Source organism: Typha latifolia, chromosome 5, assembly GCF_019914945.1.
Source record: "Typha latifolia isolate L0001 chromosome 5, TyphaL0001v2, whole genome shotgun sequence".
NCBI classification, from domain to species: Eukaryota; Viridiplantae; Streptophyta; class Magnoliopsida; order Poales; family Typhaceae; genus Typha; species Typha latifolia.
In genome coordinates this window covers 45,444-73,242 of record NC_133090.1, presented here as the reverse complement: position 1 = coordinate 73,242, position 27,799 = coordinate 45,444, and the positions used below count along the sequence as shown (strand labels likewise).

The window sequence follows — 27,799 nt, the reverse complement described above, 5'->3', positions numbered from 1 at the left end:
AGGACTTGGACTTAATTTTGCCTTAGAAATGAAGATATACACGCTCCTGTAGTTGGATTTAAATACTATCATGTATAGCTATTCTAAGTTCGACATGCAATTAAGCCCGACTCAGTAGTCAGCGGAGTAAACTCAAAGCAACTCCTCGACACGTGGATACCTTCTCTCTCTCTCTCTCTCTCTCTCTCACTAGTCACTCCCTATTAACCTTTTCGTTTGATCCTCCTCTAAAAGTTCTATATAACAATCGTTCCTAATAAGAGAATCCCGCATCTTTGGAGAGTTTACTGGGCGCGTGAGCGATTTTGGAATGGGGAACGAGAGATCCAACTTTCCGATCTGATAGACTCTCAGATTCGACTCATGGCGGGCGCGATCTCGGCCCTCTTCCTTCTCGACATCAAGGGTCGCGTCCTCGTGTGGCGCGACTACCGCGGCGATGTCTCCGCCCTCCAGGCCGAGCGATTCTTCACCAAACTCATTGAGAAAGAGGTAATTAGTACCCTTCGATCGAATTCCTATGCTGCTTTTAGGATCTGGGTCTCTTTTCTTTGGATTGATCTCTGTCAAAATGGTAACTTTTGCGTCGAATTTGAATGAAAGGAGGAATGTTTTGTTATGGGTTGTTGGCAGGGTGATCCGGAGTTGCAATCGCCAGTGGCGTACGATGATGGAGTGACTTACATGTTCATACAGCACAATAATTTGTTCCTCATGACTGCGGCCAGGCAGAACTGCAATGCTGCTAGTATTCTTCTCTTTCTGCACCGAGTTGTTGATGTAAGCAATATCTGTGATTACTCCTACTGTTTCTTTTTCCTGAATGGCGAAAAGAGTGATGTTGATTGTCGATTAGTTTTTTCTTCAATTTTCATCTGCCCTCAAATGATAACTCTAGGGCGTGATTGTAAGAATTTTGTTGGCTTTACAGGTCTTTAAGCATTATTTTGAAGAGTTAGAAGAGGAATCATTGAGAGATAACTTTGTTGTGGTGGTAAGAAGAAAGATCTTAATTTTGCCCTGGTAATGCTTTCTGGACATGATTTAGATTTATTCTATACCTTATGATGTGAGCAGTATGAGTTGCTTGACGAAATGATGGATTTTGGCTACCCGCAATTCACTGAAGCTAAGATTCTTAGTGAATTTATCAAGACAGATGCCTATAGGATGGAAGTTACTCAAAGGCCTCCGATGGCTGTCACAAATGCAGTATCATGGCGTAGTGAAGGGATACAGTACAAGAAAAATGAAGTAGGTGTTCCTACCTACTTTTAATATGTCACCATTTTATCACCATGCAAGCACCCAGCATCTTGTTAAGATTATGACCTGTTGCTTCTTTAGGTGTTCTTAGATGTCGTTGAAGGTGTGAACATTCTTGTTAACAGCAATGGACAGATTATCCGTTCAGATGTTGTTGGAGCCTTAAAAATGAGAACATATTTGAGGTGTGCTTCTCTTTCTCTCTTCCTTTTCATTTTGGGCATCGCGAAGAACGAAGTGTATTTAACTTTTCTTATGCTCTTCATGAAATGGTATTGAACTTGGTATTACCTCATGTTCTACTACTTATGTCTTCACACTGAAATCACAAAAGGAAAATGAGTTTTGGTGAGAATAGTTGCTGTTGCTAAAGTGCTAAAATGGATTTTGTAAAAAAGCAGAGTATAAGCAGATTAATAGTAGGATTTGTTTTCAGTTCACCCTTAAGATTTTGATCCAATTGTAGAAATATATTCCAAATTGAAAGAGCAATTTAGTATTTGCCGGTTATCACACAAACCCCCAAATACACGTATTTATCACGCGGGTTAATCCCCACTTGGTACTTCAAGTGACCTGTTAATAAAATGTTTCCATATGATGTACAAAAAAGGTTCTATGCCATAGATGTTCTCAAGCAAAAATAAGTCCGAATATAAATTTTACATGCCATAATAAGCCTTCAAAGATACATATCCAAGATACAACTTAAATCATAAAACTCTCACATAGGCTAAGTCCTACTAACAATAAGGTAGATAAGCTCTAACATGAAGTAAGAATAGCTACCCCATCCGCTTTTTCTAACTATGAAATATTTTTATTAAGAAGTGGTGAGTACACGGCAGAATAAACCAGAGCACTCAACTCATCAGTGGACGTCCTGACCGTATGTCATCGGTTACCGCTAGAGATATATCTGTCCTCACAATCATATTCCTACTATCATTGTAGTCTAGTTTTTAATAAGGTAGTGTATTCACATGAATGTCACTCAAACTAACGACCTCAGACGTAGGCCATTAATAATATAAGTACTAGATATTATCTACCTTTAACCTCGGATTGAGTGAGCATATGACACTGTCTAGTCAGGACTTGACTGACTAATGATATGTTCAAGTGGTACAGTGCCTGTTAACATGTAAGTTATGTCATAGTCATTATGATTTACACATTTATTATAGATAGATATATAAAAGTGTTTCATATAAGGGATACACAGTAATTAACACCAATAAGAGATGAGATGCATGCACTAGTAGTATCATATTGTAACATCATGAAAAACATACTATCAAGCAATTGTATTATTACTCATATAAGATCTACTTGCCTGAAGGTATCCAAAATACTTTAGCTCTCCTCAACTAGTCGACTCCTCTTGGATCCCGAGATTCTCCTTGCACAGTATCGTGCCTAATAATTCATTCAAGTAAAGCAATACGTAAGAAAGACGAATTCCTGAAACTAGTTGCCTTATTATATAATTTAGATTTAGCTCCCTAGGTCCAAATAGATTGACTCGGTCTTTACATTAATTCTACCATGCCTATAATATCACTTCACATTACTTACATGGGTTATCGGGGATAGAATTTACATCCTAAAATTTATACAATTTATGTTATAAAAAATAATTCATAGAAGATGATTGGAGTAATTAATAATACAGAATAAAAATAAGGCTTATCGGGCCAAAACATAACCCACAGGACTAGGTTGGGCTTTTGGCCCATCCTAGTCTACTACTGGTTGCGCAAGGGAGTGTTGGATCAGGCTCAGGTCCAATCTAATGGCAGAAGTGAAGGGGAGGGGGGTTTGTAGGTTGCGGTCCAACCCGCAGCCCACCAAGGAGATGGTGGGGATTTGCTTACCCCCACCTTTCCTCTCGTCTCCTTCCAAGGGAAGGAAACAAAGGAGGGAGGTTGGAGGGTGGTTAGTCGGAAAGAAAAAGGAAGGGAAAAAGAATGGTTTGAGCTCGCCAGCGGAGGAAGGGAAGAAATCTCTCACAACTCGTGATAAAGAGTGCTAGTCCTTTATTTCACTCCACTGGAGTGAATTGATACTAAATAATTTGATTAATTTATATTATATGGACATTGCATATGCATATAGTTTTATATATGTAAGTTTAAGGTATTTATTACACAAACACAATGGAAGGAGTAGGCATTCACAAGAGCAACTACCCATTAGAGAAGATGAAACAGAGAAGGTAGGATTTCTACTACTATTTCTTAGTAAAATGAAAATGAGTTAAATAACATGAGAGAGAGTTAGGAGCTAACCTAAGAGGTTTCTGGAGGGCTTGGGTTAATTAGGTTCAGCTCCGGTGCTGGGGCTTCGTCGACTTCGGCGTCGATGGTACTAGAGAAGAAAGAGGGAGGGAGTGAAGGTGGAGGGGAGAGGGAGAATGAACAGTGCTGGCTGGGAATAAAAAATGATGGGGGGGAAGGGGTTAGCTAGGGTAACGCACACACTGGCGTGTGTGGGATTTTTTTCTTCTTTTGCTCTAGGTGTTACAGTCACTTTGTTGAATGTCTTGTTTTTCTACAAATTGCCAAAGATCACACGCTTATTGCTTTACCTTTCTGGAGGGTGCAGTTGCTATTCAGGAATATTGTGTAGGTTAACTACTAGTTTATTGCTGATACAGTGGAATGCCTGAGTGTAAACTTGGGCTAAACGACAGGGTATTGCTGGAAGCCCAAGGTCGAGCCACCAAGGGAAAAGCCATAGATCTGGATGACATCAAGTTCCATCAGTAAGTAGCTTTTTCTTCCGCATATCTATGAAGTATTGTTATTTACTGTTAACCACTTAAATCTCAAAATGTTTTGTTCTCAAATAGTGGAGTTAAGAGTATAAGTCACTTTCTCTTAAAAGGTGTGTCCGCTTGGCTCGATTTGAGAATGACAGGACTATTTCCTTCATACCTCCTGATGGATCTTTTGACTTGATGACATATAGACTAAGCACCCAGGTTGGTTATCGTATATGAAGTCATGTTGGTTTTTTTTTTTTCATTTGCAAGTATTATCCGTTAATATATTTTTTTTTATTTCTTAAGTTTCTTATGGCTTGTGAGATTCATCAAGTTCATGCTGACTCTTCAGCTAAAACCTTTAATCTGGGTGGAAGCTCAAGTTGAGAAGCACTCTAGAAGTCGCATAGAACTCACGGTGAAGGCAAGAAGCCAGTTCAAGGAAAGAAGGTGGCATTTACTATTGCTGTTGTTATGAGCACTTGCCACTGTAAGGATAATTCTCATATCCTAATTTTGAGTTAACATCTTCCATTTTCTGACAGCACTGCAACAAACGTGGAAATTGAGGTACCTGTACCTTCAGATGCTACCAATCCTAATGTGCGGACTTCAATGGGTTCTGCTGCATATGCACCCGAAAATGATGCATTACTTTGGAAAATAAGATCGTTTCCTGGTGGAAAAGTATGCAGTCATTCATTTACTATTTGATGGATTTACTAGTTCAATTTGTATGTGAATATCCTGCTTCATGTTGATGATGTATTTTCGAAAACAAACACTTCTGTAGGAGTATATGTGTAGAGCAGAGTTCAGTCTTCCCAGTATAGCTGCAGAAGAATGGGCACCTGAGAAAAAGCCCCCAATACGGGTTAAGTTTGAGATTCCATATTTTACTGTTTCAGGAATACAGGTACTTTAATATCTTTTAACTTCATGATCCACTGCCCTGTACCAGTATATTTTACTTCAGCCAATTCAATTTTCATTTTGTAGGTTCGGTACCTTAAAATCATCGAAAAGAGTGGATACCATGCTCTTCCATGGGTCAGATACATCACAATGGCCGGCGAGTACGAACTGAGGCTCATCTGATTCATTTTTGATAGGGCCTTCGATGATCAGACACGAGTATACCCAGCTGGAGAATTTCATAGTACACATCCATAGTTCTGCAGGACCTCTGGGGACTCGTGTTGTGTGTGTGTGTGTGTGTCTCGGCAGTTTGCTAAATGTATTGTCGTGCAAATTTTCCAGGATTCTCTGAGTCTTGTAGCTAATAAAACCCTTCTAACTAAGAAGAATATTGGTTGATGAAAAATCCTCTTTGCAAACATCTATTGTTCTACTCTCTTTCCGGTGATTCATACATTTTCTGAACTGTAGTAAATGAGCAGAATATAATGCATCAGAACGTCTTCATTATTGTGAGTTGTTCACTATAATTCGTCTGCTCATATCTCTGCCACTTCTGGCTTGGCCTTAGATAGGTGCTTTTTAATGGTGACGATGCCATCATTGATCATTGTGCCTGTGTCACACAATACATAGTGTAGCTGAAAAGTATTGCTTTGGCCAGAATGATCATACATATTACAAAGGATTCACATCTTGTTTACAAGATAAGATTGTATTATAATTAAGGCAAAGTTGTGTACAAAGAAATTGTCAAAAGTTATCAACAAGAGTGACTTTTTGAGAGGCCATAGACGAGTGATTTGCATGTCTCTCTATTCGGAACAAAACCCAGTTTAGCCATCCTGTCATGGAGCTCTATCGTCTCTTCCATGTCTCTCTCCTCGCAGTATAACCTGATTACAGCATTGCAACTCTCACTGTCTTGGAGCTGAAATTTCTCTGACAAGTACTTGAGAAGCGATTCCGCGTTACTGACATCTCTCTCCTTGCAGAAGCCACTGACCAAGGCTGCACATATAGCAGAGTCGGGTTTAAGGCCGGCTTCGATCATTTCTGCCATCAATTGTTCAGCTTCTAAGCTTTTGCTTAGCCTACAGAGGCAACTTATTAGAGTCCGATACGTATCGGAATCAGGTCTGATATCTCTGCTGCCCATCTCATCCTTTAGATCAAAAGCTTCTACGACACGATCGCATTCGCAAAAGCAGTTGATAAGCAAATTATATATCTTCAGATTAGGAGAATAACCATCCAACAGCATCCAATTCAGCAGGCTCCTTGCGGCACTGGGTCTCTTCTCCATGCACAATGCGTTGATTAAGCAAGCGTAGCTATCAAAGGAAACAACAACGCCATGCTTCCTCAGCTGCACAACCAAGTTCAAGCAAGCGAGCATTTTCCCACACTTCACATGCGCTTCCACGACGAGACCATAAATCGAAGTATCAGGCGCGAAGCCACTCGAAATCATCTCCTGCAACAGCAACCTCGCCTCCCTCGTCCTCCCCTCTCTGCAGTACCCAGCTATAAGAACCCTGTAAGCGAAGCTGTCGGGGCTCAAACCTCTATTAAGCATTCTGTCGAACAGCAGGTGTGCCTCCGCCGCCCTCCCTGCCATGCACATACCACGCATCAGAACAGTGTAGGAGACCAAGTCGGGCTCCACGGTGGTCCTGCGGTGCATGATCCCAAAGAGATATAACGCATCCTCCATTCTCCCTCTCCTGCAATACCCATCGAGCAGGGTGTTGTAAGTGACGATATCGGGATCGAACCCCTCCTCAAACTCCATCTCCTCCAAGAACTCCTTCGCCTTGGCGGCGTCTTTTCCCCTGCACAGTGCACGGATCAAAATATTGAAGGTGTACGAATTTGGCGAGACCTTAGCCCTCCTCCTCATCTCCTCATAAACTTCCCAGCATTCGTCGAATCGACGCGTCCTCACAAGAGCATGGAGAAGGCAATTAAAAGCATTGGTATCAGGAGGCCAACCCATCTGAATCATCCTCTGGCATGCTTCTAAGCCGTCGTCGATCCGGCCCAATTTGACGAACACCTTGAGGAGCATGACGAAGACAGCCGGGTCCCGGTTGCAGCCGTGGTGGGTAGAAGAGGCGAGGGTCTGAAAGGCGTCGACTTGGGGATGTGTTTGGATGAGCTCGGCGAGGAGGTCGAGGGCGTGGGAGAAGAGGCGGGACCAGGTAAGGATGTGAGCCAAGAGGGCGTAGTGGAGAGGAGTTGGGGTGAGGCCAAGATGAGATTTTGCCCATTGGAAGAAGCGGAGGGAGGAGAAGGGGTGGGATTGGGAGCGGAGGAGGACGCGGGAGATCTCGTCGGGGCCCAGGAAGGGGAGGAGGTGGGATTCTTTGGAGAGGTCGAGAGGAGGAGGAGAAGAAGAGAGGTGGGATGGTTCTTGTTGTTGTCGTTTGAGGCGGGAGCAGATGAGGTCGACAGTGGTGTTGAAAGGGTTGAGGGAGATGGGGAGGAGAGATGGAAGAGGGGTCGGTGGTGATGGTGATGGTGGAGGTGGGGGTCTTGGGACGGTTTGGAGGGAGGCGGAAGTGAAGGCGCGCCGGAAAACTGATGCCATCGTTTTGTTTTGAAATGACAGCTTTCCAACCCACCATCAACAGTTTATACTTTACAGTTGCCATGATATCGGATTTATTGAAAATCGGGTGCGGGTCCTGCCGACGTACATGATCCGGGTTCTCTGTACAATCGTGTCATCCAATCCGACTCCTAATACTTCAGGAAACCGCCGACTTCTCCTCTTCTTTACTCCTCTCTGTCGACGGCGATGGGTGTTCCTCCAAGAAGAGGAGGGGAGGTGGAGAGGGTGGATGGGAGAGAGCTGAAGTACGACGAGTTTGTGGAGAGGTATCTCAAAGGAAACCGCCCGGTGGTGCTCACGGGGCTCATGGATGGGTGGAGGGCCTGCGCCGATTGGGTCAACCCCGATGGTGGGCCCAACCTCGCTTTCTTCTCCGCCCACTTCGCCAAATCCATTGTTCAGGTGATTCAACTTTGGTTTTTGAATTCCTTCTTTCTCAGATTGTGATTGTTCTTCTTTAAAGGTGTCTCCTTTTGTGTCCTTCTCACAATCTTAGCAGTAGAATTCTGTTCCTCCTCTTCCAGTATTGTCTATACTAGCTCGTAGTGCACTATATTTTGTTTACAATACCCACAAAAGAAAAAAAAAAAAAAACAATGTAGCGCAGTTGCAGCTTATTGGAGTCACATTATTATGTAAGATTGTTGTGGGATTGACCTTTATGTAATTTGGGTGTAATTCAGAGTGGTCTAAGAATCTATTGTGCAAATATGTGACTTCATTCTTCTCCTTTTCCTGTTCTTTCTTCCTTCGGCGTATTCTTCTACCCATACTTTTGTGCGAACTGTTACTCTTATTACCTGCTTAATGTGATTTTTTTTTATTTCAATTTTCAAGGGGTTGTATACCGGAACTGATATCTTCTGGCCTAATATTCCTGGGTTTCTTGAAATCTTGATATGACCAGTGTGATCAATGAGGCACTTGTACTAATCTGCAGTACATCTCTTTGTTCTGAAGAGAAACATTTCTGTTTTGTTATTATTATTTATAAAGAAGCTGCAATGCAGCTAGAAATAAAACCCTGCAACTAGACCAGCCCCAGGGATGTCAAATTGAGGATGCTACAAAACTCGGGGGCAAAAAAACAGAAACATTTCAAATTGATTTCAGTTTTATATTGTTTACTATATATTACTTTTTACATGCATTTCAAGAACGTATTTAAGGAGTATCAATGCTAAAGTTGCTCCGCAGTGGCTGCTAGATTGTTATCTTTTCTACCTCTACATAATTTTCTTCATTCCTGCAGGTTGCTGACTGTTGCACAAGAGAGTTCACAGACCAAAAGAGACTTGAGATGTCAATGGCAGATTTTATTAGCCATTGGCTTGGACATTCTGTGAAAAATTGTGGTAATAACTCAAGTTGTAATGACTTCACTGAGTCCTTGCTGTATCTAAAAGATTGGCATTTTGTCAAGGTGTGTTGGAAGGTGTTTTGCTCATTTGAGTAGCTACTAATTGGACATTTATATTTTTCTATATATGCACTCTGTGCTTACTGCCTATTTATAATGTGAGAACAACCATAGTGAAAAACATATTCTTTTTGTATATCATATTATATTATATTATATTATATTATATTATATTTATATATACTACATATATATGCCCATATTCCTGTATGTAAGTGAAATTATTTATATGTGAATTCATTAGTAATTTATCATTCTTATCATTTATACAGTATTTGGGCTAATTAGTGTGGAAGATAATTTAGAAAACCTTTCATGGCTCATTTTTATTATGACGCAGACCAGTTTTTGTCTGATTTTAGTTCTTTTCTTTTAGGCAGCTCAAACACCATGTTATTTCTTGTTATCTTAGCTTTTCCTTGATTTTCAGGAGTATCCTGATTATGTGGCGTACACGACACCACCATTTTTTGCTGATGATTGGCTGAACATGTATCTTGACAGTCATCGCATCCATCGAGATTCTGACATTCATCACGATGAAAATGAAATTAATTGTGCTGACTATCGATTTGTTTACATGGGAGCAAAAGGTAAGTTCAGTAGTTTCTTTTCAAATGCTACAGTTTCTTTAAGATTGTACATATGATTTTTGTTCCACTAATAGAGACTGTTAGGCCTAAAGGAATTCTAAAACTTTGTTTTATTTTCCATTTCTAGGTACCTGGACTCCTCTTCATGCTGATGTTTTCAGGTCATATAGCTGGTCAGCAAATGTGTGTGGAAGGAAACTATGGCTCTTTTTACCACCATCACAGTGCCACCTTATCTTTGATAGGTACCCTTGGATCTGTAGAGTGACATCTATTCCATCTTGAATACCAGGGAACTTTAGTTGAAATAACAATGGAAATAGGAGGAATGAAAAACACAGAGAAGCTTGTCAACTTCAAAAAAGAAAAAAGAAAATTTGGTCAGAGAAGATGAACTACATTTAGGAGATGCAAACATCTTGGAACTGTCTGTTCATACATTAGTGCTAAATCTTAGGTCAGTCTAAAGTTCTCTTAAGTAATAGTTATGACATTCTTTAACTGGATATAAATGCTAGGCCAGTTGTGTAATGGTTTGAACTTTGAAGTTTTTGCCTAAGATTCTAGTGCTGAAACATCTCCATTCGCCTTTATCAATGACAATCTGAATGTAGATCAATATCTTGATATTGCCTAGTTTCTGCTTAATCAGCTATTAGATTGTTTGACCATTTATTTCATGTGTCTATCATTTATGCTACTTCATAACTCATATATAATGATAAAGTTTCATTATAAAAAGCTAATGCTACCTGGTAGGTAGTGCCATAAGATTGGCAAAGAATGGAAGAGTAGGTGACTAGGTTGTCCTTAGAAGCTTAGAAAAGGAGTGATACCAGTGAGTAGTTAAGCGGAAAAGATTATGAGACTTCCAGGGATTGTCAAATTGAGGAATTCAAAGGGAGTCAAGCAGATGCTGAAAACTGAAGTACTGGAGCATTGGCAAGTTGTACTTGCTGAAATCATTTGGGTAGTGACATTATGAAGAATAATTGTTTAACTTCTAATGACTATCTTTAAGCATTCATCACCTTTCAATTACTATGCATATTAGCTTTAAGTTACTATGCTGTTCATTTGTTAAAGGTGAGAATGTGAGATATGTTTTACTGTTCACATGTTTTTTTTTTTTTTTTCTAAATATTTTATACTTATATTATTCATGTAGGAATTTGAAGTCTTTAGTCTATGATGTCAATGACGATGTTTCTGAAGCACAGTTTCCTGGCTTTAAGAAGGTAATGCAGACTATAGTTATAAGCCAGTTCCTTTTCATAAACTGGGAATATTACTGCCACTCATTTGCAGACAATATGGACAGAATGTATTCAAGAACAAAATGAAATTATTTTTGTGCCTAGTGGATGGTATCATCAAGTCCATAATTTGGTAAGTTTAATGTAATTCTATATGTTTCCCTAGATGTGTTATTTCTATCAAATAACGTGCTTGTCTTACAATGCAAAGTTATGCCTTTATTTTTCTGTCTTGATCTAAATCCTAAACCTTGTTTGTTGTTGGAGTGCTCTTTTATCTTGGTCAGTTAGGATGTGTGACAAGAACTTACAGATTATAAATCTTGGATGGAGCAGGTTAAGTATGATCTTGGTCAACCCATTTTCATATAATTGTCAGTTAGCCGTGCAATCTAATTTTGGATGCATCAGATTTACTTTCATCTTGGGCAATATAGATGCCCATAGTAATCCAGAATTTCAATGGCAGAAATGGTTACCAATATGACATGATAGGTAATTTCGATAAAGCAAGTTAGTGCTAGTCTAAGAACTCTGTAACATTTGGCAAATAGACCAACTCGAAATTGAGCACATAGCTCATTATCAGTAGAACTATTCTTGCAAGACTACTTATATCACTTAAATTTACAACTTGTACATTCCATGTTTATTCTTGCAAACTGTACTTCCTGAAGTCTCAACATTTATGTAGGTGCAAGAATTTTTAAACTTAGTACTATTTTCTTTTCTTTTCTGACAGGAAGACACTATTTCTATAAACCACAACTGGTTTAATGCCTATAACCTTTCTTGGGTGGTGAGCAAAACAAGTCCATAATCATTTTTTATCAGCTTAATTTTTTTAAGATATTGTCCTGAACTTTGTATGCTGCATTCACCAATACTTTGCTATATTTAGTGGAACTTGCTTGTTGAAGATTACAATGTAGCAAAGGCATATATAGAAGACATTCGAGACATCTGTGATGATTTTGAAAATTTATGCCAGCGGAATCTGGCAGCCAATACAGGTGAAAGAAGGTTAAGATGAATATCTGTATGAAAATTACAAGCTTCTTATATTAGCTTTTTTTTATACTACCTTATGCATGATTTTATCTTGCAGGCATGAATTTCTATGATTTCTTTGTTTTCATCACACGGTTTGCCTTGGCCAACCTAACCAAGAATTACCATCTTGGAAATGCGGAAGATGCTGCATCCAGCTCATCACAAAATGCTCACTATTACATTCATAACCTTTTGGCCATACACGCAGTTGTCTCCAAGATGAAGTCAGTTGAAGCTTTTGCTCCAGAAAATTTTAGTAGTTGCTCAGCGGAGAACCGGAGTGCCTTTTCTGATATTGAAAAGATTTTGAAGGAGAAAAGTTTCCATGAGCTATGTGAGGCATTGATAGAAACATACGGATGTATAGATGCGGGATATAAGCACCGTCTTGAGATAAGAAATTCACATCAACAGGAGTTTTTGTGTGCTAATTGTTCAAGATCCAATTGTCAATTTGTCAATCATATAACAAGTTTTCTTTCTGAGATTTGCAGTCCTGAGGAATTGGTCAGGTTGATTGAACATGCTCTCTCAACAAGCACTAGCAGTTCCACCACTGTTGGTTTCAGCTTGCTGTCAGAATCATTCGGCGGTGGCAATTCCCATTGAGCTCAAGATTTAATTAAATATATGAACTTTTTCCTCTGCACAACTTGGGATTTGAGGATTCACTATGCGTAGCAGATAACTGATGGTTGCTGCCTTGAGTTACTTATTCATTAACATGGAAATGATTTTTTCACACATCATCTGCTTTCATACTAGACATGGAGAAGAACATCAAGTTCGGTATGATTGGTAATCATAAATGATGACACTGTGGGGCTGGTTGGCAATGCTACTGGCCTATGTCCATGGTTTGTTGCTCTAGAATTTATTGAAAAACTGGAAGTGAAACCGGGCAAGTGGATGAAGGAATTTACATCGATAAAATTGACATCCTGTTGTAGACAGCAGAACTCTTATTATGATTGTTTGTTTGCAAAAGAGGGTTCAAATTAGTCGGAGAAGATATGAGCTTATTAGTTTCTTTCCCAGAAAAGAAGCTCAAAGAACTTCCAAGCATCATGTTGAGTAAATTATGTCTGTTGGTGAAGTTACTTATAATTGTAATTCACGACTTGATTTTCCAGTAGATGCGTGCAGGAATCTTTATAAAACTTCATAACGTGCTTTATAGGAAAAAAAGAAAAGAAAAGAAACAATCATGTACAACTATGTTAAGAGTTGTGTTGTGAGTAGCTATTAATGTTTTGCGCATTTGGGCTAAACATGTTACATGTGTGAGAGCTGGCCAGTTATTTGTTTGTTTAGTCTCTCTTCTTATTAATGCTACAGGAGATGATATGGCTGAAGGGCTTAAGAAACCTATAGATGAGGAGGCATCACATGAGTATTCTTTCTGTGTCCGAGATTGTAAAGTTACTTGGACTTGAAGAAGGAGACAAAGCCACAGGCCACAATGTATATATTCACTATACCTTCCAAAACTTTACAGCAAATCCATCCACATTTGGGACAAAAAGAAAAAGAAGAAACGAAAAATCCTGTTTCAGAAAGGAAAGAGCATTAATAAGTTTTTAAATAATTGTATGCTTTTAGGGACATCTCATATTTCTTCCGGGCCCTCCGTAATAGAAATAATTCCCCCAAACGCTATTAATCCCTCCTTGTATGTCGTAACAATTGGGATGATCAGCGAGGACGCGTAGGTTGGTCAAGGGAACCAAGCTATTGTCCCAATCCACAACCTCTAAGTTTCGAAAGTAAGAGGCCTTCCCAAATCCCTGGTGAGCAAAATGGCCACTCCCCATTTGGGTGGACGTGTGGAATCCCGAGGGTTGCGTGTTCACGATCTCTCCTCCAAATTGCACCATGCTTGCATGTCCCTCTAAATGGCTGAACAACAAGGACGGCCAGTAGCCCACCAGGAGTCCCGATCCGAACTCTAGCCACCAATTTCCATGGTTCGGATCCTATTTATATTTATATATTTCTTTATGCACCACTTTTACATCATCTAACTAATTAATAATAAATGGATCGAATTTTTTACCTTCCAAATTAATAGGCTGATATCAAATTGGCCCCCTTTGTATGCTGAGGTTGGGGAGATTGCTGCTCCGATAGCAATCCTGTTGTTAGTTTGGACGAAGCCCGAGCACAGCAAGTTGTAACATCCAGTGGCTTGGTATGCATCCGTCTGCGTGCACCAATTCAAGATTAATTAAGATTTCTCCAAACATGTCATCTGTATACAGAGGTTGATAGGAAGAAGACGACAGCTTACAGTCCAGTAAGTAAAGAACCTTGGAGAATTATCTCCGTAGAGCTGTGGGCTAACCTGATGAGAGGAAACCAACAACTAATATTTAATTTAATACATATGATGGAAAATAAAATGAATAGGATTAGTATGTGTGCGTATGATCGATGATCACCTGCCATCCAGCTTCAATGGTGTTGAGATCGTCGCCGAAGGATCCGGCGATGACCCAAATCTGCGATAAGCTGAACTCAGACGGGGTGGTCACACTGGGCGCCCATACGTTCAAGCTGGCTTTTGCACCGTAGTATTGATCTCCAGCCACATAGCCCACTGCATGCTGTAACAATTAACCGATAAGATTCTGCAGGATTAGTATTAATGCTTTGACGACAAGAATTCCCATATGTAATGATGTATGAAGCACTAGTAACCTCATGGCCGCTGCTCTCAGAATCGCGGCGAGCTCTTACAGCCGGCTTCCTCCCGAACCTCCTCACGGAGCTTGCACGCAGGATATCTTCTTCCTTAGCCCTTCTGATCGGAACGGTTCCTTCCGGACACCACTCGCCGGTCGCCGTCCATAGCTGGGGTAAGATCTCATGATCAGATGCAGCGGTAGGATGTCGGTGGCCTTTTGGTTTCGCCGGTGTCTCCTGCAATTAAGCATTTGAAACCAGCACTTGTCTCACTCTGTTTCTATAGAACTAAGCAAGCACCTATCAAAAGAAAAAATTTAAAAAAAAATTAAAAGAGTTTTGAGTTATACCAACGGTTTCTGCCCTTTTAATCTGGGATGATCAAATGCTGGTTGGAGATGAGATAGAACGCAGTCGATGAGATCCCCATCAGGACTCTGTTTAGAAGACGTATATATATACATATATATACACACACACACACTGAGTTGGTATCCACTAACTACCATAAGAGAAGAAGAAGAAGAAGAAGAAGAGAAGAGATGATGCATGCCTCAATTGTCTTAACAGCAGGCTTGTTGAGCCTCTTGAGATGAGCTCTCATCTTTCTGTACCTCAGCAGCTCTTCCCTGGGCCTCAAGGTGTTGTTTGAGGCAGAGAGAGAGAGTGCAGGGGTAGCAGTTGCAAGGAGAAGAAGGCCAAGGAAGATGGCAATCATTTGAAGAGGCTTGCAACAGCAGCTAGAAGCCATTTCCATGAGATTTAGGAGACTTGATCCTTGTTCTGCTCTTGTCTTTAGCTGAGGACATTGGTCTGCCTGTCTTGTCTTCTTGTGCCTTCACTTGTCCCCTTGTTGGACTTGCCCAAGAATCTCCCCTGTTTTTGTCCAAAGAAAGCAATACTAGTCCCTTCTCTCTAAGCAAAGGATACTCTTCCTTCCAGCTCTAATAACTAACTATTAACTCTACACCATCGAACTAATTCAATTGACAACAACTCTCCCCCATTTCCATTTCCATTTCCAATACTAGTGATATCCTCAAAATAACAAAAGACCCAACTCTTCTCGCCCTCTTCCTTTCTTTCTTCATCTCTTCTTGTTCAGGTATGAAAGGAGTATAGGCATAGAACCTATCATTTTTGGGGATGCTTTAAGACTCTCCAGCAAGAGGTAATTAAAAAATAGGGCTAATTTGTTAAGAGATGCCGTGCTCTTCCTTTTGTTACCTTCTTTTTCTTCTGGAATCATGAATTTTATAGCTGGTGGAGCCTAGAAGGAGTTGAAGCAATCAATACAACTCACAGAGCCAGCAACTTTAGCTTTACTCATCTCTCTTTATTTACTTAGTTTCTTCATACTCTTTATTTCTTTTATCATTGGGTTTTGTATGTGCATGCTCCTGAGGTTCTTAATTGTTGTTTTCTTTAGGGTCTTGGAGGATGCATTAGACTTGATTCTTGGTCCTGTCTGAGCTCCTTTTTTTTCAGCTTCCTTTCACTGTTCCCTAGAAGTTCTCCATTGCAGTTGCTCTGCTGTGGTGTTTCAAATATGGTTAAATCAAATACAGAAAGAAAAGGGGAAAGAGCAAAAGTAATCTGATCTCTGCTTAAAGTCCTTATTAGATTGTATATAATGTTACAGATAACTAAAGTTTCTGAAATGAAAAGAAAAGTGTTGAGATAATGTGAGAAATAGTGCTACCAGAAGTAAATTAATGACCAAAATAAAAAGGACTGACATAAAGTATCAGGCTCAAGTTTAATGACTAATAAAGCTTTTGAAATTAATAGTGTTTTCTTGTAAGTACTATGACTTATGTTACTTGAATTGGGTTTCCCAACCTCCCCAACAATTGGTATCAACACCCATGTCTAAAGATCCTCCCCATATTACCAAAAGACAATAATTCTACTTGCTACTTGAAATTATGAAATGTCTCAAACTTGAGTTGTTCTACAATACACTTCTGGGTTGTGTAAGAAGCATATAGTTCCACTTGATTACAGAAGTGGTGAAATGTGAACTTAAGCTTTTCTACTCCCATTTATGTGGGTACAACAGTCGTTTGAGCACACAACAATAACTATAGATCCTTATATTTGGCAAATATTACACAAACATCTTACATTTAATGTTATCGACCATTATGCTTCAAGTTCTTAATTAAAAGATATATCTTTTTGCGTACTCTAACATCTCTCAAGAGGAAAAAAAAATAAAATAAAAAAAGTGCAGGTTCAGAAATCCCACATGGTTACAGCAGAAATGTGACAGCTTATGTTATTAACTGTAACTACTAACTAGGCATCAACCACTTACTTAACGGAATGGACAAGTTGAGAGTGAACCAAGTGGGCCTCTCTTTTGCCTAAGAATGCTTGCAATGATGCTCTCCACTTCAACAACATTCTCTTCCCATCCATTCCTTTGGTTTGTATGAACTCAATCATCTTGACCTACAACTGCAATATTGACCTCCTGTGCAGCACTCAAAAGAGAAAAGAACGAATGCACAGAGAACAATGGCCCACTCCACCAACATACCTGATAAGAGCTAAAGTGGATAAGTTAAAGATGTCTGGAGCTAGTTATTTTCTACGGTAGGTTTAAGAATTTATTCTAAGCCAGCTCACAGAAAACCACTGAGCAGAATAAGTTATTCCTTCAGCTCATAGTACATGACATATCAGGGTATCTATAAACAAGGCCTACAAATTCTCTTGCTTTGGATGGATTCAAAGCTATATAGCTAGCAAACCTGCTGTTTTGTTTCTTGGGTTTGGTTTGCTTGATGTCTTCACATCTGTATCTGCAATTAGACTGACAAGAAGGCTACCAAATTTTGCTTTCCTAGAGAGACAAAGAGAGATGAAACACTAGTACTATATCATACAATACAGTACTATACTATACTATACTATACTGTACTACACAATACTACATACTATACAGTATTATATTATATTATGCTATTCCATCCTATACTACATTATAATATACTATCGATAACATATGATGGTATCCTATAATATATTATATTCCAAAGCATAGCACACCTTGATGCAATAATTGTGTCTAAAGCCATCTTGATCTCGAATAAATGTACACCTAAAGAGAGAGCATGCAGAGACATTGACCATCAATTTGAGATGCTGGAGAGCAAGCACTTTTCAACTAAGGGAAGCTCCCAAACCATTGCTTTTTTATGCAGCAACATCATGCATGCATGCTACATCCAGTTTGTTCTCATGATCATTCAACTCCCATGCTTGCTAATAAGGTCTGGTCTTTAACATGCATCCATTGGAACTGTCTACTTTTTATGGTACGTATCTTTCTTTACCGCCATTGTAGACCTTTGTACCCTTTAATAGGAATTTTTGCTAGCATGGGTTTCTTTAACCATATTGAAGATATAAAGATCAATGATAGGTAGACAAGGGTGACAATTGCAAAGGATTGATTTAAACAACTGACATGGGAGGAAGTTCTAATGAATTGAACATTTTCGCAAAACCTGATACCAAAAGTTACCAGATCACAACAGGTCTTCTATATATACAAGAAATAGAGTACACCTAGCTAATTCAAAAGAAAATAGATTAATTTTCATGAATACCTCTTTTGGAATTAAGTAAAGATATATATATATATATATATATAAGAGATGTCTTACCCTTGTATTATACGTACAAGCTAGCTAACATGAAAATTAATAAACAAAGACCGAACCTCAACGTGGATCCACATATATATAATTAGATGCGATACTAATACCATCTCCTCCATGTATTAATTCGTTACTTAGTTGCAAATAATATATAATATTAAGTAGTATATAAGGATGCAGGCATGCACTTGCGTGGATATGTACATATGAGCTAGCTCAAGGTAGTAGCGAGGTTAAGGCTGTTGGTGACGATCGAGCTTGTTGAGGTTGGCATGGACATGGGCGATAGGGGAAGCGACGCCAGGGAAGTCGCTGAAGGAATCGGAGCATGTCTGGACAAAGGTGCCCGGGGAGGTGAGCTCGTTCATCAGAAGAATCTGCAGGGCTATCAAGTGCCGAGAGGTAGTTCGTCTTGCATGTCCTCAGGCATTCTTTCAACGGGCCCGAGGTGGCTGGAGAAGCCAAGAGACTTGTAACGACGCCCTGGGCCCTCTTGGCCTTGCTCGCTGCGGTCCTGATGGCCGCGTCCACTAGAGATTTGGGCGACGCAACCCTGAGAGAAGCGGTAAGGGAGTTGCAGAGCCTGATGTAATGGGGACTGCTCGCATAGCGGTGAGGCCTTGGAGGAGATCAGGGAGTGGATTTTCATGCGGTGGTGGCGGCGAGCCTCCAAGGCCGGGGTGATAGTGAGGGCATGCAGGATGACCATGCGGTGCCTACCACGAGACATCATCTGGACTACTGTGCCATTGTTTACTAATTTCTCTTCCAATTAATATATATATATATATATATATATATATATACATAACCCTCACAGCTTATATATATGTTTAATTATATATAATTAAACATTATATATATATATATATATGAGTGTTAATAGGAGCTTGTCATTTGAGCAATTGATGATATTCATCAATCAAATTATCACGAATATCATCGTCCTCGTTGATGAATGGCCCACACAGCATTCCTCCCCGCTGAGAATGAGGATCATGACGCCCATGAGAGAGACCCGTCTCTACTCTCTAAGGTGTAGGTGGAGCCTGAGAAGAAGAGCAGTTGCGTTATTACTGCACCAAGTGGTCCACCGCTTCCTGTCATTCCTGATATTACACCTAGTGACCTGAAAAATATATGGACCTTCCAATTCAGAGAAGATTTCAAAGCTTTGTGGCAAAGGACTTGATCTTCTCTATACTTAATTCGATAAGACTTTTCTTTTCTGCAAACCAAACGTTACACTGTTGACTTCTTTTCAAATATATGTTTCATTATCCCTGATTTTTATTAATTTGATAGGCCACATTAACTAAATCAAATACTATTACTACTAATAACAATATGAGTATATATGTATTTTTCTCAACTCAAATGCCTGAATAATTTTTTTCTTTTTTGAAAACAGTCATCGGACTGATCATGTCATTAATCTTAACAATCAGGTACAAACTTGATACAGAAAAAAGGAAAAATAGGGCAAGAACCCTAAGAATAAACCTTATACTTGGTTGTATTACAGATTGAACAACAATTGAAACAATGTATCAAGAAAAAGCTCTCATGCATAATAAGATAAAAAAGAGATAGAACAAAACTCTAGAATCAAGCCTACCGCTTGACCAACACAATTGCACTACAGTTAAAACAATATGAATCTTGAAAGGTTGAGCATTCAGCATGCCTAGAAAGAAATACAGGCACATCAGTGATGGAGTCCGTCGATCATACCACAATCGCTTGAAGACTCCTAAGCAACTTGTGAAACCAAGGACAAAACCAAGAACAAACTAAAACAATAAGAAATAAAATGGAACAATAAAAGATGGCAGATCTACCGATTACATTCATGAACAGAGAACCTAAAATTTCAGATTAGCAAAGCTGTGGTAAATACCGGCGATCTAGCCTTTGAAACGGTGTGAGGCAGAGCAGCACAGATATGTGATGGTGGCTTGCGCTGGAGGGCCGAGACCAGGGTAGACGAGGTCCACGGCAGCCAATGCAAGCGGCGGCGAGGTGGAAGGATGGGTAGGGGACCGAGGCGAGGTCAACCGCCTTCGGCACAGACGATGAAAATGTGGCCGAAGACAGAGACGAGGTCCACGACAGAAATGCAGTTGGGCGAGAAGGCGGTGGCGACGCCAACCAGAGGAGTTAGAAGGGCGGACGACTATGGGGGAAGAAGAGGGACAATAGAAGGGAGAAAAAGAAGAGGGGGAAAGAAAGCGGAGAGGAGGGAGAGAGAGTAAGTAATCAATCGAAGAGGGGGGCAGAAAACCTCTCTCTCCCCTCCACCTAGCCATAGGGAGTGGAGGCAGACCGCCAACGGTGATAAGAGAAAACCCCTTTTACAGGAAAAATAATTCCAAACGTTAGCTCCAAAAGCTTCTTCGAGTTGCAGTAGGTAACGCAACTGAAATATATGATTATACAAAGACTAAATATAACTGATCCCAATAATTAAATAACTATTTTAATGGGTATACAAAAATATATGAAATAACCGTCTAGCTTTAAGTTTGAAATCCATGTTGCTACTTAGTTTGTCTATTATCTCCTTTGTTACTATCCTAATTTTAAAAAGATAAAGAAAAAGAAAAAGAAAAAGTTTGTTTCATTTTCTGCCAAATTTCTGTATTTAGAAAAGACTGTTAACAAAAGAAACATGTACAACCAACCAGTTTGTTAGCTGAGCAACTAATGGGAATCCGGCCTGCCTTCCAGTAAGGAAGTAAACGTTCGAGCACTGGTAGCTTGGACTACAAAACATAATAAAGGAATTATTAATAATAAATGAGTAAATTACCTCTTGGAGACGAAGGACACGACGCCAAATGTGAGCCCGGAGGCAGCCCGGATGAAGAGGGTGAACATGAGCATGACTGCGACAGTGGCCCCAAGAGAGGAGGAGGAGGAGCTCATCCTCCCATGGTCTGCACCATCCAAAGTCCCTAAAGCCTCCTTATTATCCCAAGCAACTCCCCCATCGCGTCGGAGAGCATCCCTCCTGCAGGCCTCGACACCACATTCGCCGGCCCGAAGCACGTCGCGACCACCCCCGCAGCCTCCACCCCAAGATTAAATCTTGAATAGAAGAAATCCGCTAGGACGTTCTTCATCATCAGCTCCACTACGTAGCAGTACCCGTATGTCAATGCTAGAATCCACCCCGTGTAGTTTCCTAGACCTTCTCTCAGGACTTTCTACAAACATCTTCCGTGCTCCTTGGTTTTCTTAGATTGATTGTCTTGCGTGCCGGCAAGGGCTGTGCCGATCTGTCGGGAGGAGAAAGGCGGCACACCAAGCTAACTTGGGGATGACGAGATGGAGGAGGAGGGAGTAGAAGAGAGGCATGAAGATCTGGGCGGCCGCGCTGCCGACATTGGGCCATCCGGCAGAGACGGCGTTGGCGAGGCCGATGACGGAGGGGGAGAAGACGGAGGACATCCAGTACTGGTTGGAAACGAAGTTGGCGAGGGAGAGGCCGGAGGCGAAAGAGGAGAGGAGGGGGAGGCTGGGGCGGAGGAAGATATGAGGAGGAGCGGAAAGGCGATGAAGAGGGAGACGTTGGCGGAGGCTCGGCAGGGCCTGAGGAGGAGGAGGAGGAGAAGTTGAGGGCAGGGGGAGGAGAGGGAGAGGCAGGAGATGTAGAAGGCGCCTGTTATGTTTATTTAGCCTAAGTTAGGTTTGGGCTAGCCCCCATGAGGTGACTTACTTGGCTAATAATTGGCGAGACTTTTGTTAAGCGGGTACTTTTGCTCATGCCACTTAGTGAAAAAGAAGACAAGAGAAAATGAGGTTTTTTTTTTTCTTTGCATACAACAAGGGTTTGCAACTAGAGAATTTCTTAGTTGGGATCAAAGGCACAAGGATTTTCTTCTTCACATCTACAAGGGTTTTCTTACTTCAAGAAGGTTTGGGTTTATTTATTGGAGGTGTTATCTAAACTTGTTAATTTAAAGCTAGAGTTATTAGTTTCTTGTGGATGACATTCTTGTGACTTTGAGATACTTGTTGTGGTGATCTTCTTTGTACCAATTCTCTTGATAGTGGATTCAAATTCATGCTCCGTGAATTTTCCCTTTGAGAAGGGTTTTACACATAAATATGATGTTCTAGCTTTCTTTGGTGCTTAGTGTTATTAATTGCATATGTTTCTTAATTGGCATCAATTTTAGCTTTCATTGTCATAGATCTCTTGGGTGGGAAAGAGAGCTCCTTTTCAATAGTGCGCGCATTTATGGGGTCGAGCACGATACGAGACGTCTGCGTCTAGCTCCTTCTCCTCCTCCGAAATTTGCTCGTCCATCATTGTAGTAAATTAACTATCTAAATCTAATTTGGTTGGATGTGTCATGTGTTCTACTAATCAATGGCGCTGGGTTTGCACGGAAAGTAGTATTAGTAGAGTAGTTGGGAACTAGTTGTGGTTGCAAGAGAATGTAATGAAATGGAGGTCGAAGTTAGCTTTTTATTAGTAGTATTCTTATTTCTTTGAGAGAAACACCGATCGATCGAGCAGAGGCAGTGTTTCTTTTTTTTTTTAACAAAGAACTGCAGTATAATTAATTAGCTTCCCTTGTTACTAGAGTTTTGAGAGCCAGATGTGGAGCGAGTAAATAAAATAATAATTATTAAGGATGTATTCGAAGAGGTAGACTCGGGACTTGCGTTGGATAACAGCCCATGAGCGTAGACTTATTTTGCGGTGGAGTTCCTATAACGTATGTGATGTCTCTTTCATAAACCAATCAATAATTTGAAGATATCTCAGCTTTAATATTAATACTGAGACAAACCAGATAATTGTTATTTTTATTCTCAATTCTACGAGTCAATTGAACTACATTCGAATGCCTAAAGAGCATTCATATTTATCTAGACTTATAAAAGAGCATACTCATCAGCTGTTTGAATGTCCTACAGAGTTTTTTCTTTGTAAGTTAATCCTATAAATACAAATGTTGGATTTTACGATGTGTGGATATTTTGCAAGAAAAAAAAATATCTAAGAGAGAAGAGCCACTATTATATTGAGTGAGATTAGAGTAGAAAAATTTTTCGTACTAGGATTTGCATAGTAGATTAAAGAGTGCTCTGCCTGTAGATGTAGATATATATCACCAAACCATATAAATCGTATCTCTCTCTCTTTACTTTTTGTGGTTTGTATATTTTGGAGTTCTTATTTTTTATTAACTTAGATATTAAACGATCTCTACATCTAATATCTTGATTGCAGATTTTTCATTTAGTATTGATATTAACTTTGCTAATATTTAGTTTACCCTAATCTTTTGCTATCTTAAATCGCTTCCGCTACCTTTCACCCATTTGGCATTTAGCACAATAATTGGTACCAAAGCCAAAGGTTTAAACCTAGAGTTTTAGATTTGGGGATAGCATTGGATTTGGTGTATTTATTTACAAATATATCGGGATCATGCAAATCAAGGAAAATTATCTCAAAAGCAAAATTTGATGGTGCCAATAAGTTTGGGATATGGCAATGTGAAGTAACGAATATCTTATTACAATAAGATTTAGACATTACGTTGGAAGAAAAACCTGAAGAAATCACAGACAATAATTGGGAGAAAATAAACCGGCAAGCTTGCAGCACAATTCGATTTTGTCTTGCAAATGATCAAAAGTATTTTATGATGAAAAAGACCTCGATGAAAAGCTTGTGAAAAAAATTGGAGGACAAATTCATGACCAAGAGCATTGAAAACCGGCTCTATTTGATGAAGTTCTGATTTCAGTACCAAGTTAGGGCACCTAAGACCGAGCATTTGAATGTCTTTAATAAGTTATTTGCGAATTTGTAAAATTTGGATGTGAAAATATTGAATGAAGACAAAGATTTGGTGTTTTTGACTACTATTTTACAGTATGGAAAAGAATCTATTTGTTATGATAATATTACAAATACATTGATAAATAATGAATATCGCAAGATGGATAAATAGGTTCATATGGATTCTCCATCTAAACCTTTGATAGTGGGTTGTAGATCAAAAACTAAAAAATTTAGTAAGTGGAGTGCATCGTCTAGCAAAAACATTCCCATTAAAGATGAATATTCATATTGTCGCAATAAAAGACATTGGAAAAAGAATTGTTCGACATTGAATGGCAAGGATCAGCAGAAGGAAAAAAAAAACAAATGTGGCAGATCTTGAAGATAAGGTTGATAATTTAGATTTGGATATTACACTTACTAGTTCATCTGTATTATGTATACAGATGAGTGAATTTTAGATTCGAGTTACACTTATTATATGTGTCCTTATTGTGATTAGTTTTGCACTTTTAAAGAGATGAATAAAGCCATAGCTTTTATGGGTAATGAGAATGCTTATAAAAATTGGAGGAATTGACATGGTTCATTTGCAGTTGCATGATGGATCAATGAGAGACTTGACAAGAGTTTGAAATGTCCCTGATTTAAAAAAGAATCTTATCTCATTGAGTGCATTAGAATCGAAAGGCTTTACAATTACAATAAAAGATAGAATTTTAAAAATTGCATTTGATACTTTGATTGTAATAAAATGGCTTCAGAAAAGGAATTTGTATTATACTATGATAGACAAACATAATCATAAATCACGAAGCCTGAATTTGAAGAATGTGGTCTCTAGGAGAGTTGTAATTCTTGGGGAGTCCTCTAACTTGAATTAAGTAGTATTTGAGAAATGGCAAGTGTGTAAGGACTTTTCGCAGCACGTAGAGATTGATATCCTTATGGCTCTACTAAGGTCTATCAAAGCAAGGAATCTAAATATAGAAGACTCAGATTTGCATAGGGAGGAGACTTCAACTCAAAAAATTTTGTAGAAAGAAAAATCAATTGTAGTTAGTAGACGAGAAGGAGTACTCAAAAGTTTGCATAGTATACTAATAGGGTGGCATATGCACTTTCAGTTGTTTACAACGAAGTACAATTGTGATTGGGGTCAAGGTCTGACACTATTTGGACTTGACCAATTATCTGCATATTTGATTACTTGAAATTGGTGTGGGGCACTCACTCATTTTGCATTGATGGAGACAATTTATTTGATATCTTTGAAGTCTCACTATAGTTGATTGCTTTTAGATTTGGGGCGGTGCATATGCACTTTGCAATGGTGAAGACCATTTGAAGTTATTTGGAATTCTTATAATATTTGATTATTTTATATTTAGCATCTTTCTACGCGAATTTACAAGCATTGCATTTTGAGATTTACAGTCATTTTGTAGTGGTGGAGAGGATTTGGTTGAAATTTTGCCAAGGTAGAGAATTGTTGTTTTTTGGGCTCAATTCTACAAGGCGTTTGAAGGGCATTTGAAGTGTGTTCGAATGAGGCGTTCAAACGTCTGAGTAACATTCACATTTACCAAGGCTTGCAAAAGGGCATTCTACGTACTCGGGCAATAGTTCGAACGCACTCGAGTAGCCGTTGGAACGCCCCACGGAGCTTTCCCTTTGTAATTCAATTCTATAAGTACAAATGTTGGATTTTAGAGTTTGTATAGGCATTTTACAAGAGAGAAAACCTAAAAGAGAAGAGCAACCATTGTATTGAATAAGATTAGAATTGAAAAAACTCTTTGTACTTGAATTTGTATAGTGAATTAAAGATTGCTCCGTCCGTGAATATAGACATATTGTCGAATCATGTAAATCTTGTCTCTCTCCTTCTCTTTCTTTGCTTTATATGGTTTACATATTTTGAAATTTCTTATTTGTGATTAGTTTGAATATTAAACAATACATCTAGCATTTTGATTGTAGATTTTTCATTTTGTATTAATATTAGCTTTGCTAATATTTAGTTTACCTTAATATTTTACTATCCTATTGAATTTGTTTGAAGGTATTTGAAATTGCTTCTGTTATCTTTCACTCATTTGTCATGTAACACAACAACAATGGCATCTTAATTAAGATCATTGTTATGTGAATTTATTTTAAAACTTTAATCCTAGGTAGAAGAGGAGAATGAAAGCATCATCGATCATCAAGAATTGTGCAAACAAAATTAGATTCAGAGATCGTGTCTATAGAGCACCTAAAGAGGAGACAGAATCAGAGGAAAAAAAAGAAAAAGAAAGAAAGGACAAAGAAGAGGAGGAAAGAGAGATAGGGAATGTAGATAGTTCCTCCCAGGGCACGCGATGGAGATGTCCTTAGTGTCTTAGAGACACCGACACACCTGCAAAGGCTTAGGCTTTGGGTGATGCATGGCGCCAAACCCAAAACAGGAGTGTGAGAGCGTGGCCGTGGCGCAAGAGTCAGTGGGAAAAGTGGAAGATGCATGCAATTGCAGCTGCTGGGGAAACCAATTCTTGGATTCAATTCCATTTTCGTTTTCTTTAATTTCCTTTTCCTTCACTAGTATTTCCTCATCCTCAGTGCGGAGCCTAAACTCACACACAATGCCCATTCCACCTTAAAAAGCTACCCATCCCGGCCCAGTAACTTGCTTCAGGTGCAGACCCAACCAACCCATCATGGCCGGGCCTGATATGGGCTAGGCTTCTTCTCCCCTGTTTCCGGTTTCTAGACAAAATTTCTTCTTCTTCTTTTTTTCTTTTTTCTTTTGTGGGGGTAAATAAAGATAATTATATTACTCTGTAAGGGCACAATAGTACCTCAACAGATACCCACGGTAAACCTATATAACAACTTTAATAAATCAAAGTCATAGAGGCAGCCCCCATGGCCCATACGGATAAAAAGTTATGCTATTTTCTTAGGTTAGTTTGCTAATCGGCACACTGACATTAAGAACAAGTAAAAGTTGAGAGATGACAGATGTAATATGCTTCCATTTTCATGAAGAGGGCGACTTCTCTTGGAGAATATTAATGAGGAATTTGGAGTCTGATTCTAGGTGTAAGTTTGAGAGATTGTGCTCCTTTACTTTGAGCAAGGCAAAGTTTAGAGCCTCTTCCTCAGTTTGCAAAGGGTCGATATAGCAGTCCAACAACCAGCTGGTTTCTCCTTCTAGCATTTGATTTGCATTTGGTTTGGAATGAGCAACCTTTTTGAGGTAGCTGACGGCCTTATAGAAAAATCTGATTTTCTGTAGCAGCTGACCTCTGAAAAATCAAAATCATTTCTGAATTAGCATAGCTGCTTGAAGCCATGGGCAATTGAGCAACGGATATTCGTGCCTCACTGTCAAGATTTTGAGCCCTCCTTGACCCAATGACCCGATGTTTAAACCTGAAATGATAACCCAATTGTTGTTCTGTAAACACCCAAAATGGTTTTTTTTTTTTTTGTTGCTATATTGCACTGAGTCAGAAGTTGATCAGCAAATGGATTTGGTCCTCCTCGGCACTGAGTCACAAAGTGCAAAGAGTGTTTGGGGTTAGAAACTTAGACGAGACATTTGAACTCAACTCGACAACTTCATCTCATTCTTTATAATAATAGGTCCGCAACTCTTTCCTTAAAATTCTACAATTCGTTAAGATCCCCAGATATATACTTTCTCATTCGCCGTTAATTTAATGAGATTCTTCTCAACCGTAAAGGTTCCGTCGA

At 39.4% G+C, this 27,799-nt stretch overlaps 4 protein-coding genes and 2 long non-coding RNA genes across 8 annotated transcripts; 3 read left to right on the top strand and 3 right to left on the bottom strand.

The window, feature by feature from the left end:
- The first annotated feature begins 215 nt into the window (after positions 1 to 215).
- LOC140788340 (AP-1 complex subunit mu-2-like) lies at positions 216 to 5,372 on the top strand. 2 transcript variants are annotated; one of them, XM_073137554.1, is made up of 11 exons: positions 216 to 492; positions 634 to 780; positions 932 to 994; positions 1,078 to 1,254; positions 1,348 to 1,451; positions 3,926 to 4,033; positions 4,156 to 4,252; positions 4,386 to 4,483; positions 4,579 to 4,720; positions 4,827 to 4,949; positions 5,033 to 5,372. In XM_073137554.1, the coding sequence occupies exons 1-11, from the start codon at positions 364 to 366 to the stop codon at positions 5,129 to 5,131; spliced, it is 1,287 nt and encodes a 428-aa protein (XP_072993655.1). In that variant the 5' UTR covers positions 216 to 363; the 3' UTR covers positions 5,132 to 5,372. The 2 variants fall into 2 exon arrangements, with proteins under 2 accessions (XP_072993655.1, XP_072993656.1); XM_073137555.1 differs by having other exon boundaries at positions 223 to 492; positions 3,962 to 4,033.
- A 212-nt stretch (positions 5,373 to 5,584) lies between these two features.
- LOC140788338 (uncharacterized) lies at positions 5,585 to 7,544 on the bottom strand. The gene has a single exon (XM_073137552.1). It carries the CDS (start codon positions 7,542 to 7,544, stop codon positions 5,715 to 5,717), a length of 1,830 nt encoding a protein of 609 aa, XP_072993653.1. The 3' UTR covers positions 5,585 to 5,714.
- A 210-nt stretch (positions 7,545 to 7,754) lies between these two features.
- LOC140788339 (arginine-specific demethylase JMJ20) lies at positions 7,755 to 13,163 on the top strand. Its single transcript, XM_073137553.1, has 9 exons — positions 7,755 to 7,970; positions 8,821 to 8,991; positions 9,419 to 9,581; positions 9,709 to 9,826; positions 10,750 to 10,819; positions 10,890 to 10,970; positions 11,580 to 11,636; positions 11,739 to 11,850; positions 11,946 to 13,163. Exons 1-9 carry the CDS (start codon positions 7,755 to 7,757, stop codon positions 12,497 to 12,499), a joined length of 1,542 nt encoding a protein of 513 aa, XP_072993654.1. The 3' UTR covers positions 12,500 to 13,163.
- Positions 13,164 to 13,331: 168 nt separating this feature from the next.
- Positions 13,332 to 15,699, bottom strand: LOC140788341 (protein neprosin-like). The gene is made up of 7 exons (XM_073137556.1): positions 15,129 to 15,699; positions 14,926 to 15,012; positions 14,591 to 14,812; positions 14,332 to 14,496; positions 14,181 to 14,234; positions 13,947 to 14,093; positions 13,332 to 13,866 (listed from the first exon to the last, which is right to left on the bottom strand). Exons 1-7 carry the CDS (start codon positions 15,330 to 15,332, stop codon positions 13,489 to 13,491), a joined length of 1,257 nt encoding a protein of 418 aa, XP_072993657.1. The 5' UTR covers positions 15,333 to 15,699; the 3' UTR covers positions 13,332 to 13,488.
- LOC140788342 (uncharacterized) lies at positions 13,579 to 15,499 on the top strand. Its single transcript, XR_012109012.1, has 2 exons — positions 13,579 to 13,857; positions 13,962 to 15,499. It is a non-coding gene; the product is annotated as an uncharacterized lncRNA (long non-coding RNA).
- A 3,321-nt stretch (positions 15,700 to 19,020) lies between the features above and the next one.
- LOC140788184 (uncharacterized) lies at positions 19,021 to 22,002 on the bottom strand. 2 transcript variants are annotated; one of them, XR_012108979.1, is made up of 2 exons: positions 20,147 to 22,002; positions 19,021 to 19,375 (listed from the first exon to the last, which is right to left on the bottom strand). It is a non-coding gene; the product is annotated as an uncharacterized lncRNA (long non-coding RNA). The 2 variants fall into 2 exon arrangements; XR_012108980.1 differs by lacking the exon at positions 19,021 to 19,375 and adding an exon at positions 19,707 to 20,007.
- Between the last annotated feature and the right edge of the window lie 5,797 nt (positions 22,003 to 27,799).